Source organism: Trachypithecus francoisi, unplaced genomic scaffold (genome assembly GCF_009764315.1).
Source record: "Trachypithecus francoisi isolate TF-2019V2 unplaced genomic scaffold, Tfra_2.0 Lachesis_group4, whole genome shotgun sequence".
Lineage (NCBI taxonomy): Eukaryota > Metazoa > Chordata > Mammalia > Primates > Cercopithecidae > Trachypithecus > Trachypithecus francoisi.
Window position 1 is genome coordinate 60,733,900 of NW_022681469.1, and position 16,755 is coordinate 60,750,654.

General features: G+C 35.6%; 1 protein-coding gene across 2 annotated transcripts in view; it reads right to left on the reverse strand.

The window, feature by feature from the left end:
• SEMA3C (semaphorin 3C) overlaps window positions 1–16,755 on the reverse strand; it is a 347,210-nt gene that overhangs the window by 77,442 nt on the left and 253,013 nt on the right. For both annotated transcript variants that reach the window (XM_033192842.1, XM_033192841.1), the window contains 3 exons: window positions 16,462–16,622; window positions 15,319–15,381; window positions 5,574–5,693 (listed from right to left, as the gene is read on the reverse strand). In XM_033192842.1, coding sequence (XP_033048733.1) covers window positions 5,574–5,693; window positions 15,319–15,381; window positions 16,462–16,622 — 344 coding nt within the window. The remainder of the gene's footprint in view (window positions 1–5,573; window positions 5,694–15,318; window positions 15,382–16,461; window positions 16,623–16,755) is intronic.

The window sequence follows — 16,755 nt, forward strand, 5'->3', positions numbered from 1 at the left end:
TTTTTTTTTTTTTTTTTTTTTTTTTAATAGAGACGGGGCTTTTGCCATGTTCCCCGGGCTGGTCTAAAACTCTTGGGCTCAAGTGATCTGCCCGCCTTGGCCTCCCAAAGTGCTAGGATTACGGACATGAGCCACTGTGTCTGGCCAGATTCCATTTTTAATTTCAATAAGTTTTTTAATTTCAATAAATTTTGACACAACATTCAATTCCTTGAACGTATGACTTTTTTCATTGCATCCACATCCCAAAGGAATACATCTATCTACATTCTCCATACTTGCCTCCAAACTACTAAAGATTTTGTAAAAGGCAACCTAAAAAGTAAATTCAATACACTACAGATTTGTGATCACCAACCACAAGTGGATTCCCTACAACGTACAGTGGCCTTTCAAAGATTCTCTTATCACAACTGGTTCTGTCATCAAAAATTTCAAGCCTTTGCCACTATAGTCAAATCCTGATTCTTCTGATCCCCTAACTTATTCTCAACTCATATTATTGCTACTGTGCAGAGAAAGCAAAGCCCTTACATGACATATCTTCAATTCCTCACTACTAAACACACAAATACCATATTATATTTAGTAATGTAGTATTATATTGATATATCCACTAATACATGAAACTACTTGTACCTCTTACTTTGAGGCCAATACTTTGGATTTCATTGCTTTGGATTTCATCTTGTCTTGTCTTTTTAGGCACCTTAGATTTCCATTATTCCTTGCGTTTCTTTGATACATATTTTCATCTTATTAATTGGAGCCTTTATGCCATTATTTAAACAACTCCCTCAGCTCCCATATACCATTCTCCTTATAAACCACACTTCTCAGGGAATTACATACATCCTCATAACCATTTTCTGACCTGCCATTTTATTTTCAATCCACTTTAATTCAGCATCTAATGTCAATTTTGCATTGAAACACTTATTGATAAGATCTTTAATGACAAGCATGGTACACAATTCAGTGCTTATTTTTTAGACCTCATCTTACTTGAATTCTCAATGGCACTTGGAATTGTTGAAAACTTCTATGTTTTTACAATGACTTATTTTTATTTCCCAGAACCAACAGAGTCTTTTTTTCCCTACCCCTCTTTCTCTGTTTCTCTTTATTTTTTTAAGACGGAGTCTTGCTCTGTCACTCAGGCTGGAGTGCAGTGGCTGCGATCTTGGCTCATTGCAAGCTCCGCCTCCCAGGTTCATGCCATTCTCCTGCCTCAGCCTCCCAAGTAGCTGGGACTACAGGCACCCACCACCATGCCCGGCTAATTTTTTGTATTTTTAGTAGAGACAGGGTTTCACCATGTTAGCCAGGATGGTCTCCATCTCCTGACCTCGTGATCCACCCGCCTTGGCCTCCCAAAGCGCTGGGATTACAGACACGAGCCACCACACTCCGCCCTGTCTGTTCCTTTTAAGGCTTGTTTGTAAGTTGATTTTCCTCCAATTGGCCATTAGTTAGGAGACCCTCAAGTCTCAATCATAGTCATTCTTTTCTTTTACTCGATACTTTATCTCCCTCTCTGCATAATTAAATCCATACTTTTCTTGGGCTCCAGTTACTCTTATAAACAATGACTCACACATGTATATACTCAGCCTTATATTTAACCACCTACTTGATATCACTAGTTAGACCTTTCCATGGCATCTCTCATTCAACAGACCAAACTCAGGCTTATAATCTTTACCCTATACATGGTCTCTTCATTCTCATCTCAGTTCACAGCAACTATACAATTAAAGAGGCTGAAAATAACAAATGAACAAGGAAAGTGTCAACATTTATATCATTTTCTTTTCTATATCCAAATCCATCAACATCATCTATACTATTTTATACTTTATACCATTTTATACTCTCTGTCACCACTGCTATCACCTGAGTACAACAATCTCTTTTGTGGTCTTCTATGTCAACTCTCAAACTAATCTCCTACAACTTTTCCACTCCCCTTCTCCCCATGCCACAAATCATCTGTTACCTAACACACGAGTGACAACACAATTCTGTTCATGCCATTTTCTGCTAAAGACTGTTCCAATTTACTTCTCTGTTGATATATAAGAAAGACCATGATCTTTAAAGTAGCCTATAAGCTTCAACATGATTTTGATTCTGCTTTTATTCTCATTAAATGAATATTTCTGGATTGAACAATGAGAGAAAATAACAGAGAGTAGGTGGTGAAAAATTAAAAAGTAGGCATAGCAAAGTGTCCTTGGTCATAGACGTCAATAAAAGCAATGAAAAATACAGACCATGAATGGCGGAATTTAATGTCATAGATTGTTCTAGGAGAGGGGATACAGATTGAGGGAGTCAACTTGGTCACTGAGGAATCTGCCATTAATCAGTTTTAGTTCATGTGTAGGAGTGAAATATGAGAAAGGATGAATAAAGATATACAGAATAGGAGCATAAAAGCTGGAAATTCAGCTTCCTACTCTGAGCAGCTTAGTAATGAAGTAAAAGAGAAAGGAGGAAATTAGAAAAAAGAAGTCACAGAACCAAAAAAAGGATTTTAAGGGAAAGAAACCCAATCCTTTCTTTAAATGGGCAAAAAAAAAAAAAAAAGTAAAATATGAAGGTTATTTATCAAAGAACTTAATACAGAAAATGTATAATTTTTCTTCTAAAACAGAAAAAATACTAGAAAAAGATACTGAAACAGACTAGATTGGTGGCAAATTTCATTCAAAAAGCATAGAGGATAATTTGCATACCTATGACATTCTTGGTCACCTGTGATATTCTTGGTCTAAGGTAAAGTTACCTGCCTGATGAGGGTCAGGGTCAGGGGAGCTTAGGGGGAACTTAATTGGTATTCAGTTGTTGAAACAGATGTTATGAAAACATCTGGTGAAATCAAAGATAAGATGTGGTAATATTCCAAGAATTTGCTGCAAAATTAACCGATCACCATTTTTGCTTGCTGTTTTATTCATTCATTTAAAGTCATGATTCACTTGTATTGCTTTATCTTTTTCCAGGAACAGAAGACAAGGAGTAAAGACAGTAGACACAGGAGAAGAACTGTGGTTAGGTCTTCATGTAGCAAGGATTCCAGGCTCTTTAGGTGGGTACTGTTGAAATCTCAGAAAGCTCTGAATCAGTCTTGCAAATAATAGAAGAGAAATGGGATATAACAAAAGCATGTGATGCGCCAAACACGAAGTAGGCTCATCAAATATCCCCCTAACACCAATGAATACCTATGAAGACAGACCAATGAAAGATGGCAGGTAATGTCCCAGATATAAAACTGAATAATTAAAATAACTCTGCCAACCTAGCTTGGTTCACCTTCAAATTAGGGTTGAATAGATGAAAAATGTCATCTCTCAATAATAATAAAAGAGGGTCAGCAGTAAGTATTACCCTTGGTGATTACAAAATACAATGTTAGTGATAGAGAAGAATTCTCTCAAAATAAAACTTTCTGCATCATGGTCATTTTATGCTAGGAGATCTTTTATCCTAAACTAAAAGAAAGCAAATCCATTATATGTTTGATTAAACTGTGTAGTTCTATATTCACACTATGGTTTTCATACTACAAATATACAAAAGTGACGTTATGGTGAAATTCTCCGACTAGAGTGAACTATCAAGTACTACATTTTATAAAGCTTAAAAATCATAACCCTGTTCATACATAAATTGGCTCTTAAGATGTTCACATATTATTTCAGAGATTCATTAATGAAACTGCTTCTCTTTTAAAACATATCTTTTGAAGTGAGACTAAAGTAGTTCATATTTAGCAAAGTGATTAAAATGTATTCCGTGCTGGTTTTCCAAAGGAGATTATTTTTTTGGACAGAATTTTCAATTAAGCCTTGAAGTGCATAGTGGGCAATTCGTACATGGGAAAATAATTTTATTTGAAATGTGTGTTCTGAAAATGGCTATGCTATTGTTGGCCTGTACAGTGACTGCACAGACTTCAGGGAAGTGTCTGACAGATTGCAGACGTCTGAGGCAGTAGTTTATTTAATCAATTGATCACAGGCATGTGGTTTTAATGACAAGTTCAATGCAGCCAACTGTATTCTTCCAAAAAGCATAACTTTACTTTTCCTGTAAGAATTTTAATATTTCATAACATCTTGAACCACATTAAAAATGTCTCATTTTGGGGTCAAATTATAATTATTTTTAAATGACTTCTTATTCATTAAAACATACTTATGTATAAATTACATGTCTGAAAAACAACTTAAAAAAGCATCATTGTTCAGTCATATTAGTACTAAAATAGATTATTGTTGTTAAAGGAAAATAAGCTTTAGATCAGTAGCCATATTTATTTTTTGCAAAATTCTAATCTAAAATATCAAATTAAAATATTATTTAAAAACTGGACTTTCTATATTTAAGTTGCATAATAAAGCCAAACCAAGTTTGAAAATTCAGTTTTTGGCCAGGCATGGTGGCTCATGCCTGTAATCCCAGCACCTTGGGAAGCCGAGGCAGGTGGATCACGAGGTCAGGAGATCGAGACCATCCTGGTTAACACAGTGAAACCCCGTCTCTACTAAAAATACAAAAAATTAGCTGGGCGTGGTGGCAGATGCCTGTAGTCCCAGCTACTTGGGAGGTTGAGGCAGGAGAATGGCGTGAACCCAGGAGGCGGAGCTTGCAGTGAGTCAAGATCGCGCCATTGCACTCCAGCCTGGGCGACTGAGCAAGACTCCATCTCAAAAAAAAAAAAAAAAAAAAAAATTCAGTTTTTAAAATAATTATGTTAAGTAAAACAAGATGTTTGACTAAGAATGAGTAGAAACTCTCTCGATGTAATGTACTTTCCTTAGTCAACAGTTGTGGACTGGGATAACAAAGGCTTAAGTAGCACAGGTGAAGTTCAACCAGCCTCATATTTGACTATACATTAGCTATATATTTGACTAGTGTTCAGCAAACATCATATCATAATACACCATATCACTCTAACTAATGTAAGAAGAAGGCTGGAATAACCTAATGTAGGATGATGTTGGTCTAAGATAAAAGTATGATTTCTTAATTACATCAAGTTCTTTTCAGCAGACACTTGGCATCCTGCTTTATACATCTTTTACAGATATACATTTATAAAGTTTTATTTAATTTGAAAGCCAAGAAATTACACTAGATTTGAGAAGGTTAAGTTTATGCTACAATATTTCTATAATTTGGAGCAAATATTATCACTGTATTACATTCAAGTTATCTTGAAACTATAACATTTTTCTTTTATCTTTTACAGCTTTACAAATATACTAAAAATATATACATATACACTAAAACTATATATATAGTTGCATCCAACTAAAAGTATATATATATTTACATATTTATAATACACACAAAAATATATACACATTTTTAGCTGAAGGTAAAAGGTGATACTTCAAGTAACTTGACAGACAGGAAAAAATGTAATATACTTTATGTTTAAAGGGCATGAAAATATTTTACGAATATTGATATTTCCAAGTCTTCACTCTAAAATACAGTTTCAAAAATCCTTGACACTAATATCAAAACTAAGAATGTTAAATAGTAACACTTACCTCTGATCTCCTCCCTCTGTTCAAGTAAGTACAGACGGGACTGAAAGCACCACTCCCACAGACATATAAATGTGTACGATTGAAAGTCTGAATTACACGGACAAAGTTCCCACAGCCGTGCTAAAAGAATCAGTAAATAAGCAGTTAGTAACTCAATGACTTTCATTGTTATTTCAGTTAGCTATGTTAACCTGAGATCTTGTATGATAGGTAACAATGAGGTGACATAAACTTTTGATGTTATTAGTCCAGGGGTGTCCAATCTTTTGGCTTCCCTAGGCTATACTGGAAGAAGAATTGTCTTGGGCCACACATAAAATACACTAACACTAGGAATAGCTGATGAGCTAAAAAAAAAAAAAATTCTCATGTTTTAAGAAAGTTTACGAATTTGTGTTGGGCCACATTCAAAGCTGTCCTGGGTTGCATGAGGCCCGTAGGTCACAGGTAGGACAAGTTTGTATTAGGCCATATCTTTTGGGGAACTATTAATATATTTGTACCTCTTCAAGGCAATTTGAGAATACTTATCTAACTTGTAGAAGTACCAAATCAAATATTAAGATTTGGTGCAACTGAAGAAAAACAGTGGTTCAGGAATAGTCAAAACATTATTACAGGAACAGTCACTCGACAAATATTTACTGATTACCTACTATTGGACAGGGTATAGTCAAATTCTCTGGGCATGCTTACTGAGAAAAACACAAAAATCTCTACGCTTGTAGAATGCAACTGAACAAAGTTATCATACGTGCCCTGCTTTTTCTATTTTTGTTTTAATCTGGACTCATTCTAATACTTCATTTGAAAATTGCTCTCAAATGTATACATGTCAATGCAAATATTGTTTGGCAATACTTTGCTATACATTTTCCTTTCTGCTCCATTTTTTTATTGTTAAAAGATGTATTTCCAGAAATATTAAAATAACAACATGGTTTATTCCACTGATTTATTTCAAGAGAAATACAGTGCACGGCAGATAGTAAGTAAAATGCTCTATTTCATTATTCTCATACTACAACACTGTCTAAATTTTTATATCCTGAAACTTTATAAACATATTATTTACCTGAGAAAGTTTACAAATTAACACACAGAAGTTATTTTTTCTCAAGTTTTCCTTAAAACATTAAACACACACACATTATATAAACGTGTTCTGAATGCACCTGTGCCTATACAAGTTCCATATTACCGTTAGTACACAGTGGCAAACAGTATTCACCTTAAGAACTGGCAAATAAAACTAATCTCCAACAAAATGCCAGCATAATGACTGCCTTCTATGAGGAATGACATAATCATTCTCTTTGCCCTGGATCCCCTAAAATATTCCCTTCTTCTCTCATAGAAACTCCTTTCTCACTTGCTCCCAGTTCAAGTAAAGGCAAGGCTGTCATTTATTCACCCAATGAAATAAAATGATTATTGTAATTCTCAATTGATTGTGACCTTGCAGGAGCACAGAAACATGGTCAGCACTAGATACACATCTCTGTGACTAAATTAACCATTGAATGTTGCACAGTTACTAGCTTCACTATCCTTTGTGGACTATAATTCAATCAAGCTTGAGATTGAATGACTTCACGAAGTCATTTTTCTCTCAAAGAACATAATACAATTATTGTATATTAGAGACAGTATTTTTATTAAAAAACTATAAAGAAACATATCAAAAGTTAACAGTAACTTTTCCCTGGGTGGTCAGAAAATATATTTTGCTTTCCCCCCTGCTAGGTACTATGTATGCTCCTTTTTTTTTTTTTTTTGAGACGGAGTCTTGCTCTGTTGCTCAGGCTGGAGGGCAGTGGCATGATCTCAGCTCACTGCAACCTCCGCCTCCAGGGTTCAAGTGATTCTCCTGCCTCAGCCTCCTGAGTAGCTGGGATTACAGGCACGTGCCACCATGCCCGGCTAATTTTTGTGTGTGTGTGTTTTTAGTAGAAACGGGGTTTCACTGTGTTAGCCAGGATGGTCTTGATCTCCTGACCTCATGATCCACTCGCCTTGCCTCCCAAAGTGCTGGGATTACAGGTGTGAGCCACCACGCCCAGCCTCTCCTATTTTTTAATAAAGCATATCTATTATTTATATTATTGAAAAACTAAAACAAAATAAACATTGCTAAAATAGAAGTTAAAATTAAAATCAGTATTATTTTACATTTTCCATCATTTTTCCTTTTATATTCATTATTATTTGCCAGCAAATATATGCTTTTTTTCTTATGCAGTAATTTTATACAGATATTTCTATGATACATTTTTATTATTAAATAATCAATCATTAACTCTGTAGTCAAAGAAATTAATCCTTACAGACCAGACCATATACTTTATTTTTAAGACATTAAGGACTTTTGTTAAATACACAGTGTCATTTTATCTTGACATCTGTATATAGAGGTATCTGGAATTTGATTACATAACTACAGATAACATGTTTCTGAAGAAAAAGCACAGATGAAATACGGTGTGTTTATAATGTGTCTATGTAAAGGGAATCTATGAGGAATGAGACACATGCATATTTTTTCACATTCAAATTTAGTCATTCTGGGATTCTGTATACAGTATTTCAATATTTCCCCATAAGATATAAATAATTCAATCCAATTCCTTTAATAACAGGTTATGTCTCTCTCATCTTGGGTCTTATGGATGTCAATGTACTTTCATGAATTACTGGTATTGGTAAAATGAAAGAAGTCAATAACATCTCTTTTATATTTCAAATGCACTATACTCATTTCATGTATCTATCTGCTTATTATGACTAATATTTATTTAGAGTTTATTACATCCTACACTGTGAAATAATCATATTGTATATTTTACCTTTGATTTTTACCTCCAGAAAGTTTGATTTTTACCTTTAGAGCTGACATTTATTTAAAACTTACTGTATGCTACTTAGGTACTGTAAGGTTTTTACCATATTCATTCAGGTTTTTACCATAACTCAGTTCCTTTTAGAAAAATAAACTTTAGAGCTTTTTAAAAAATAACCTGTCTGAGATCATACAGGTAGTAACTAAAGCAGATTTACAAACACATACATCTCTAACATTGAATCCTGTACTTTTAGCTGCTTTATAATTTGTCATTGGATGGGAAGTCCACAGTTGTTTCCTGTGGGGGTGGGGGTGGGGGACTGAATGTCTCTCTGCCGCCCAGGCTGGAGTGCAGTGGCACAATCTCGGCTCACTGCAACCTCTGCTTCCTGGGTTCAAGCGAGTCTCCTGTCCATCCCGAGTAGCTGGGACTACAGGCATGTGCCACCACACCCGGCTAACTTTTTGTGTTTTTAGTAGAGACGGGGTTTCATCATGTTAGCCAGGATGCACAGTTGTTTTCATAAGTTAATACTGATATAACTTTTTAGTTTTTATAACATTTATTAATATTCACAGAGCTCTTAATCCTTTTATGTAGATTGTTTAATTCTCATAACAATGCACCAGTTTATTAATACTCCATTTTAGTGATGAGGAAATTGAATCCCAGAGAGGTTAAAGAGTTCTAGTTTTAGGCCGGGCACGGTGGCTCAAGCCTGTAATCCCAGCACTTGGGAGGCCGAGACGGGCGGATCACGAGGTCAGGAGATCGAGACCATCCTGGCTAACACGGTGAAACCCCGTCTCTACTAAAAAAATACAAAAAGCTAGCCGGCGAGGTGGCGGGCGCCTGTAGTCCCAGCTACTCGGGAGGCTGAGGCAGGAGAATGGCGTAAAACCCGGGAGGCGGAGCTTGCAGTGAGCTGAGATCCGGCCACTGCACTCCAGCCTGGGCGACAGAGCGAGACTCCGTCTCAAAAAAAAAAAAAGAGTTCTAGTTTTAATAAGTAACTAAACTGGGACTTGAACCACAGCCACTCTCCACTGTGCAGCTTTTCTATAGGAAGCTGATTAGCAATGAACAGATTCCCACACTATCTGTTGCTCAGTGTGCTTGCTCCCTACCCCTCCCCCCACACAAGACTACAAAAGGAAAAACAATTCAGGTGAGTTAATTATTGAAAATGATTATCTTGGTCCTTTCCATTTCCATTGTGCTGCCTTCGTTTCTGACCTAGACTACTGCAATAGTGTCAATTTCATCCTGCAAATATGTGCTGAGGTCATTCTATGCAATATGGTACTAGCAACACTGGAATGAATAGACTCAATCAACACATGCTTTTGTTTTTTTTTTTTGAGGCGGAGTCTCGCTCTGTTGCCCGGACTGGAGTGCAGTGGCCGGATCTCAGCTCACTGCAAGCTCCGCCTCCCGGGTTTACGCCATTCTCCTGCCTCAGCCTCCCGAGTAGCTGGGACTACAGGCGCCCGCCATCTCGCCCGGCTAGTTTTTTTTTTTTTTTTTGTATTTTTAGTAGAGAGGGGGTTTCACCGTGTTAGCCAGGATGGTCTCGATCTCCTGACCTCGCGATCCGCCCGTCTCGGCCTCCCAAAGTGCTGGGATTACAGGCTTGAGCCACCGCGCCCGGCCAACACATGCTTTTAGAGAAAGGAGAGCATAATGTATCAGACTGTGGTAGACACTGCAATAGGACTGTATTTTTAAAAATGTATTGTAGAAGGAAAGAAAGACATTAAATAATGCTGATCTGGGGTAAAGATTAGTAGAGGTGACATTTGAGCTGAGTCTTACAGAATAATTTAGAGATTTTCACAGGCAAAAGCATAAGGAAACAACATTTCAACAAAAAAATAGCATGAACAGAAAACAGAGACACGAGAGTGCAGGATTTACTTGCGGACTAGTGCCTAGAAGGGTTAGAGGATAACTGTGTGATGAAGTCAAGAGAAGTGTCATTACAGTTGGTCTCCCATCCTGCCATAGTCTTCAGATAGGCAATAGAGAGTATTGCAGAGAAGACCGAGTAGATTTAAGTATGCAGATCTCAGAGCCAGATGAACTAGGTTTAAACTTTGGCTTCATCTTTTACTAGCTTTCAGAACTGAAGACAGTTACTTGGCCTCTGGATGCTTCAATCTTTGAATTTCTAAAATGGCAATGGTAATACTTGTTGTGGACAATATACTAATAAAGCAGTAGAAATAGTATCTGGAACATAATAAACACATCCAACTGTCTAATAGTAGATTTGTTTTATCTGCATTTTAAAATTGATACTGTCTATAAACCCGGTGAAATGGTCAGGGCATCTGTCCTGCATAGAGCTTAGTGCAGGTCCTGACCACAGTAAAAATCCACAAAAAGTCTGGAGTACGAATGAAGCCTTAGAGCCTTCAGTGGAAATAAATACCATGGATGCTCTCTTTTCATTGTTTAACTCTCTTTCAAAATGATTTCCTGGCACAATGTTAACGAAATATAAGGCTGCTAACATTATACAGAATATAATAAAACTCTATTTTTTATATACATTTATGTCTATATAACAAAATCCTGGAAGAATATACCCTGAATTGTTAAGAGTAATTATGTTTCAGTAGTGCAATTTACTTTCTTTAACAGTGATACAGCATTAACTATGTACTATGCACTGCTCTAAGCTGTCTGCAAATATTAACTCATCAATCCCCTTAACAACCCAATAAGGTTAAGTGCTACAGATTAGCCCATTTCACAGATTAAGAAAACCAAGATGCACAGAAAGTTTAAGTCTCCAAAGTCGAAGAGCTAATAAGAGATGGTTTATTTTCTGTTGCTTTCTCTGTACTTTTCTAGGTCTTCAAAGATTGTTGTATTGAAAATATATTACTTTTATCATATAAAAATATATGTTTTAAAAATATATCCTGGAGCACAGGTGAACAGGCCTTTAAAAATATTGACTCATCATGGTCCATAATCTGCAATGACATAAATATACTTCATACTTTCTTCTTCGTGGTCTGTACCTTCTTGGTCTAGGGAAATTAATCAAGGTATTTTGATAAAGAAAATGTATTTTTTAGGAGCTTAGGATTGTATGGTCACAGAAATAGGGAAACTGATATTCTACAATTAATAAATCAAGTTTGACACCATGTGCATGTAATGTATATATATCTAAATATATATAATCCTACTTAATTTTTCAACTGTCTCCTATAGTATTTACATAGTACATTCATTAAGCCCTATCTCATGGATATGTTTGACAGCATGTGCTATTGTTTAACCTCAATTTATTTAGAGTATGAATAAAATATTAACATTTAGAAATAAATGGAGCATGTAGGAATGTGAGTATGTAGTGGCAGGGAGAGAAATGGGAAGCAGGTTATATTCTTTTTAGCTGAGGCAGAAAATTAGCTATATTCCCACCATGAAAATTTATTTTCTTTAAAAACGTTAGTTTATTACAGAATTATGCTATATTATTACCTAAGATCAAATGTTAAATCACATTAAATTTTCTTCTTATAATTGTTATCTTGTTATAATGTCAATTAAAATTTGATACAACCAAAAAATCTGATGGATTAAGGGATGCTTAACTCTTGTTTTATTTTTGCTTTCAGTTGTTATGGCAGTATGGATATTAATTGCTACCACTTTATGTTCTGCTTAGATGATTAACAGAGCTAAAAGCAGAAAGTTTTAGCTTAATGAAAATATACCTCTAAAATATATGCATAATAAATGTGCTACAAACATAATTAATCTAAAAGCATTAATAAACTCAGCATCTACTGTGTCCTACCCTCAAGCCCTGACAATCAGTTGCAACGATTTCCCATGCTTGTATGCACTGTGACCTGAAAGGGTGAGTAGATGTTTCCCAGGCTGAAAACATGGGAAGATTATTGAAGGACAAGAGAATCAACTGCATGTAGCACATACCAAACACTGGAAGAGAGAGAGGGTACAACTTGTTCAAATTTCAACATCATTAAAATAAAAGGTTAACAAGTTCTAATATGATTACCACAAAATCTATCAAACCTTTCCTAAATATCCCAGATGTGCTTTGTGTGTATCCCTTAGCATTTATCATTTTCTCTCTGGTAGGGTAGCATGTTTTAGTGGCTAAGGGTACAGAATCCAGAGTTGCATGTGACTTAGACAAAGACCGTCCCACTTCACAGCAGCACAGCTTAAGTGTCTCGCTTTCTTAGTAATGCAGGTATTTTATCTTAAAAATACAGGTGGTGACAATAATGCCCACCTTTCAGCATTGTTATGAGGATTAAAATAAAGCACTTACAACAGGACCTGGCCTGTTCCATTAAATGTTGGGTATTTTTTCTGAATATTAATGTATGTATGTCTCATCATCTCCAGTACATTGTGAAGACTTAAACATAAGGACTCCATCTAACTCACCTCCAGCTTCTTCACAACAACTAAATAATTTGTGCAAATTAAAATAATCAATTCCTGTGTTTTAAAAGTATCAGGTTATTAGATAATATTTATTCCAAGTTTTAAGAAGTTCTTAAGTATGTGGTTTCATTGAGAAATGAAAGGATAGGTTGTTCTGTAGAACTTCCAAAGATCTATTTCACATTATTTTTCTACCACAGGCCTTTTTTTCCCCAGAGCCTAAGTCAAGGACACTTCTGTAAGTACTTCACGTGTGTGAAATGAGATGGATTTGTCAGACATTATTTTCTTGCATAGACCAAACATGTATTTTTTGATTAGTGTTTCCCAGGACTCAACAATGTTGTATGGACAAACAAAACCTGTCTGGCCGAGTCCTAAAAATACCTAGGAAAGAGCACTCCATGAGATATTTCCCTTGTGTATAACAATTGGCCATATAGTAGAATTTAAAAATATCAACAAATTACAGCATGACAAAACTATGGGAAAATGTCAGCATGTATTGAAGATTTTTATCTAACAACGTTTAATTGTCAAAAAGCAAAACAAAAACCTCAGGGTTTCTATTTTGACAAAGGAAGCAGAAACCAAATGACTTGTCTAAGAATCTTCAGAAACTCAACAGCAATTTTTGGAAATAGAAGGTACAAAGGTACCTAAATTCTGCACATTCTGCCTGTGGCAGTTCATATGAATGGGAATTGCAAATCATTTTGAACAAAGGACAATTAAATTCAGGAACTATAGCCACGGGATATTATTGTGGCAAAAGGCAAGGCATGATCAGACACACATCAATGGGAAAAAATCCCATTAGAGATAAAAGAAAATAGTTTAATTCATTCACAATTATTAAAATAATAGCCTCAGGCGACAAAACATCATTCTCTGCAGCATTATGCTTCATTCTACCATTGGTTTCCTGGAACGTCGTCGTAATGTATTTAAGTGTTTTTTCTACATTTTTCTGGATTTTCCCTCCAAGATTGTGTGTGGTCTAACAGGTCCGTCCTTGGATAGCAGATATGCCCCTGCAAATTTCTCCTGCCCACTTTAAAATTTTTCTTATTGGATAAATCACTCCAAGAACCCTTTAGTTAAGGCCAGATATCCTACCCACCAGAGTCTTCCACGGCCCTGCATTGAGCCAAAAATTTTTGCACCTTTACACCTGGGGCTGTTAGGAGTCAATGAAAATAAATGTTTCATTTCCTCAATCCCATATTTCCACTTTCCACAGGATTAGTATTTTTCCCATGTTTGGTCTTGTCTGATCCATCTCTACTTCCAAGACTCAGGGCATAGTCTTCACTCCTGAAATCAGTGTCTCTTGACACTACCACAAAATAAATGCTTAGTCAACATTTTTTTAACCCTAAGGTGGTCTATTACTTGTTATGACCTGAGACCTGAATGTATGTGTACATACTCACTAGTCTGTCCACACGATTACCATATTTCTAGCTTATTTCTAAATTAGTTTGTATTTCCATGCTCATTTGATTATGACTGACTTTTCTAACAAGATAATAAAGTTGACTGGATTAGAACTATTTCTGTCTTTGCACCAACTATGTCTTTAGCAACTAGCTCTGTGCTAGATATGTAACAGGTGCTGAATCCGTATTTATTGAGCAAATAATGGAAGGAATGAATGAAGAAAGAAACCTCTTGATCAAACTATTTTTGAAAGAGAGGGTGATTTTGATGCTTGGCTCTATTACATTTTCATTATTTGAGGCAAAATGGTGAGATGACATATATGCTCCCTTAGAAACATTAAATGACGAGTACACATTAAAGATCTGCTCCACGTATTGTTTTAGAATATTCAAGAATAACAATGTACTACTTTCAGCAGTCATTTGTAGAAATCAATACAGATTTCTTCCTTGATTCTTTATTTTGAATCTCACCTAGAGGAATACAATTTGCACAAGTGTTGCATACTGAACATTTATTGATACTTATATCTGTCTCTATTGCTGTTTCTGTGGCTATTTTTAATTAACAGAGGTACCATTTATCACCGGTGATTTATATTTATGGAATTTGCTGGCTAACCACTACCCTTTTGCCGAGAATCTTTGTTTGGAAAAGCCCACAGGGTATCTGGGAGCTGCTCCAGACACCTGCATGATCATCGTTTCAGGAGCCTGCTGAGAATTCTGCAGGTTGGATCCACTAGCAACAGAGGTTATTACTGAAATCCATCATGCAATGTATCTGAATGAAACAATGAAAGCACAGCAAGCAATTTTTACCCAGTTAGGAATTCTGAAGTGACAGAGAGCCCGAGAGTTGCAGTCTCCTCAATGTTTAGGTGTCCAGCCTGTGTCCAGCCAAAAATTTAAAACACCACCATCCTTTGTCTCATTTTTGGCTTCCCTCAAAGTACATGGATTCGAAAACCAAATATTTAAGTTAGTGGTTTGTTTTTTTTTAAAAACACTTACTGTGGGATCTTTGCCAGCCATTTTGCATTCTTCAACTTTGATTGTAGATGCTGGCCAGAAAACCTGCTCAGAAAGAAAAATAAAGGTTGCATAATCTCACTTGGACATATGACAGCCCAGTACTCTTCATTTACTTTTTGTTAACAGATTTATTTAAGGTGATCCTATACTAAAACTTTAAAATTCTCTCTTTTTATGAATTCATTAATATTCTATTAGTTTAACAATTACAATTACTTATTTCTCCCATCAGTGTTTCCTTTCACAAATGCTTTTCAATAACATATGTTCATTTACTGATTGTATATTAAAATAATTATTAACATAAATGTGAACGATATAATTTTTCACTCCTTCTGACGTAGTACACTTTTCCTAACTGCTTATATGACAATAAATTTACATTTACATTTCTTTCTCGGTTAGTATTATTTGTGGTAAATCATACAGCCAGGCTAGATTTACATAAGATGGGCCCCTAGGTACTTCAATAGCTAAAATAACTTGGATGAAATCCAAGAGATTCTCTCTCTCTCTCTGAAATACTGTGCTAGTATTCTAAGCAGTTGCAGCCTTGGGTCCAGTCTGGCAATAATCATTAATTTAGCTGTCAGTCCATTGCCTATGTTAACACTTCTGCAAATGCGGAATTCTCCTTGTTGTAAGAAATTTATAACTAATCTACTTGTATTTCCTTACTCCAGTGAAGCTCAATTTTATTTCCTTGTGAAATGGAATGACAAATATAGGCCACACTGGATCAAGTAACAGCGTATTTAATAGCTGTTTTTCTTTCAGGCCCTTCATGGGTTACACGGAGATGACAAAGTAGATCTTCCTTTTCTCTGACCATTTCTTTCATGCACTACTCTATACTCCCTTTTTTCTTTCTTTATATATTTATACACAGGTGGTATTTTCTCAGTTAGCTCTGGGTTTTGAATTGTTAAAAACTATGGAACTAGACGAGGAGAACTGACCTTAGTATCTTTTCAGTCCATGAAAAAGTACTAACTTTCATAGTAACATGGGACCAGTATTTTCTATTGCTCTAATAAAATGCGTATTATTTTTTACTTAATGCTTTTTAAAAAAGAGACACTCAAAAGGTGGACACTGTCCTCGTGAAAAGGATAAACTTACACTCAAAGGTTCTTGACTTATATTGTTAATATTCAGGGAAAGAATATGATCTTTGCTTCCCACATATATCCGGTCCTGATCTTCATCCATTAATAAAATCCTGTAGTCTAAAGGGTGATGGGAAAGGCTGAAGTATTCAGAGGTCTTGGTTTCTCGAAGTTCTGAAAGAGTGAACAGCACAAGTATAGATAGAGCATCCTGGTTCTATAATTCTATTATTTTAATAAAAACTATTATGCAAATATTTACCAAAAAAAGTCAAGGTACATTTCCTTCTACAGTGAGAAATTAATT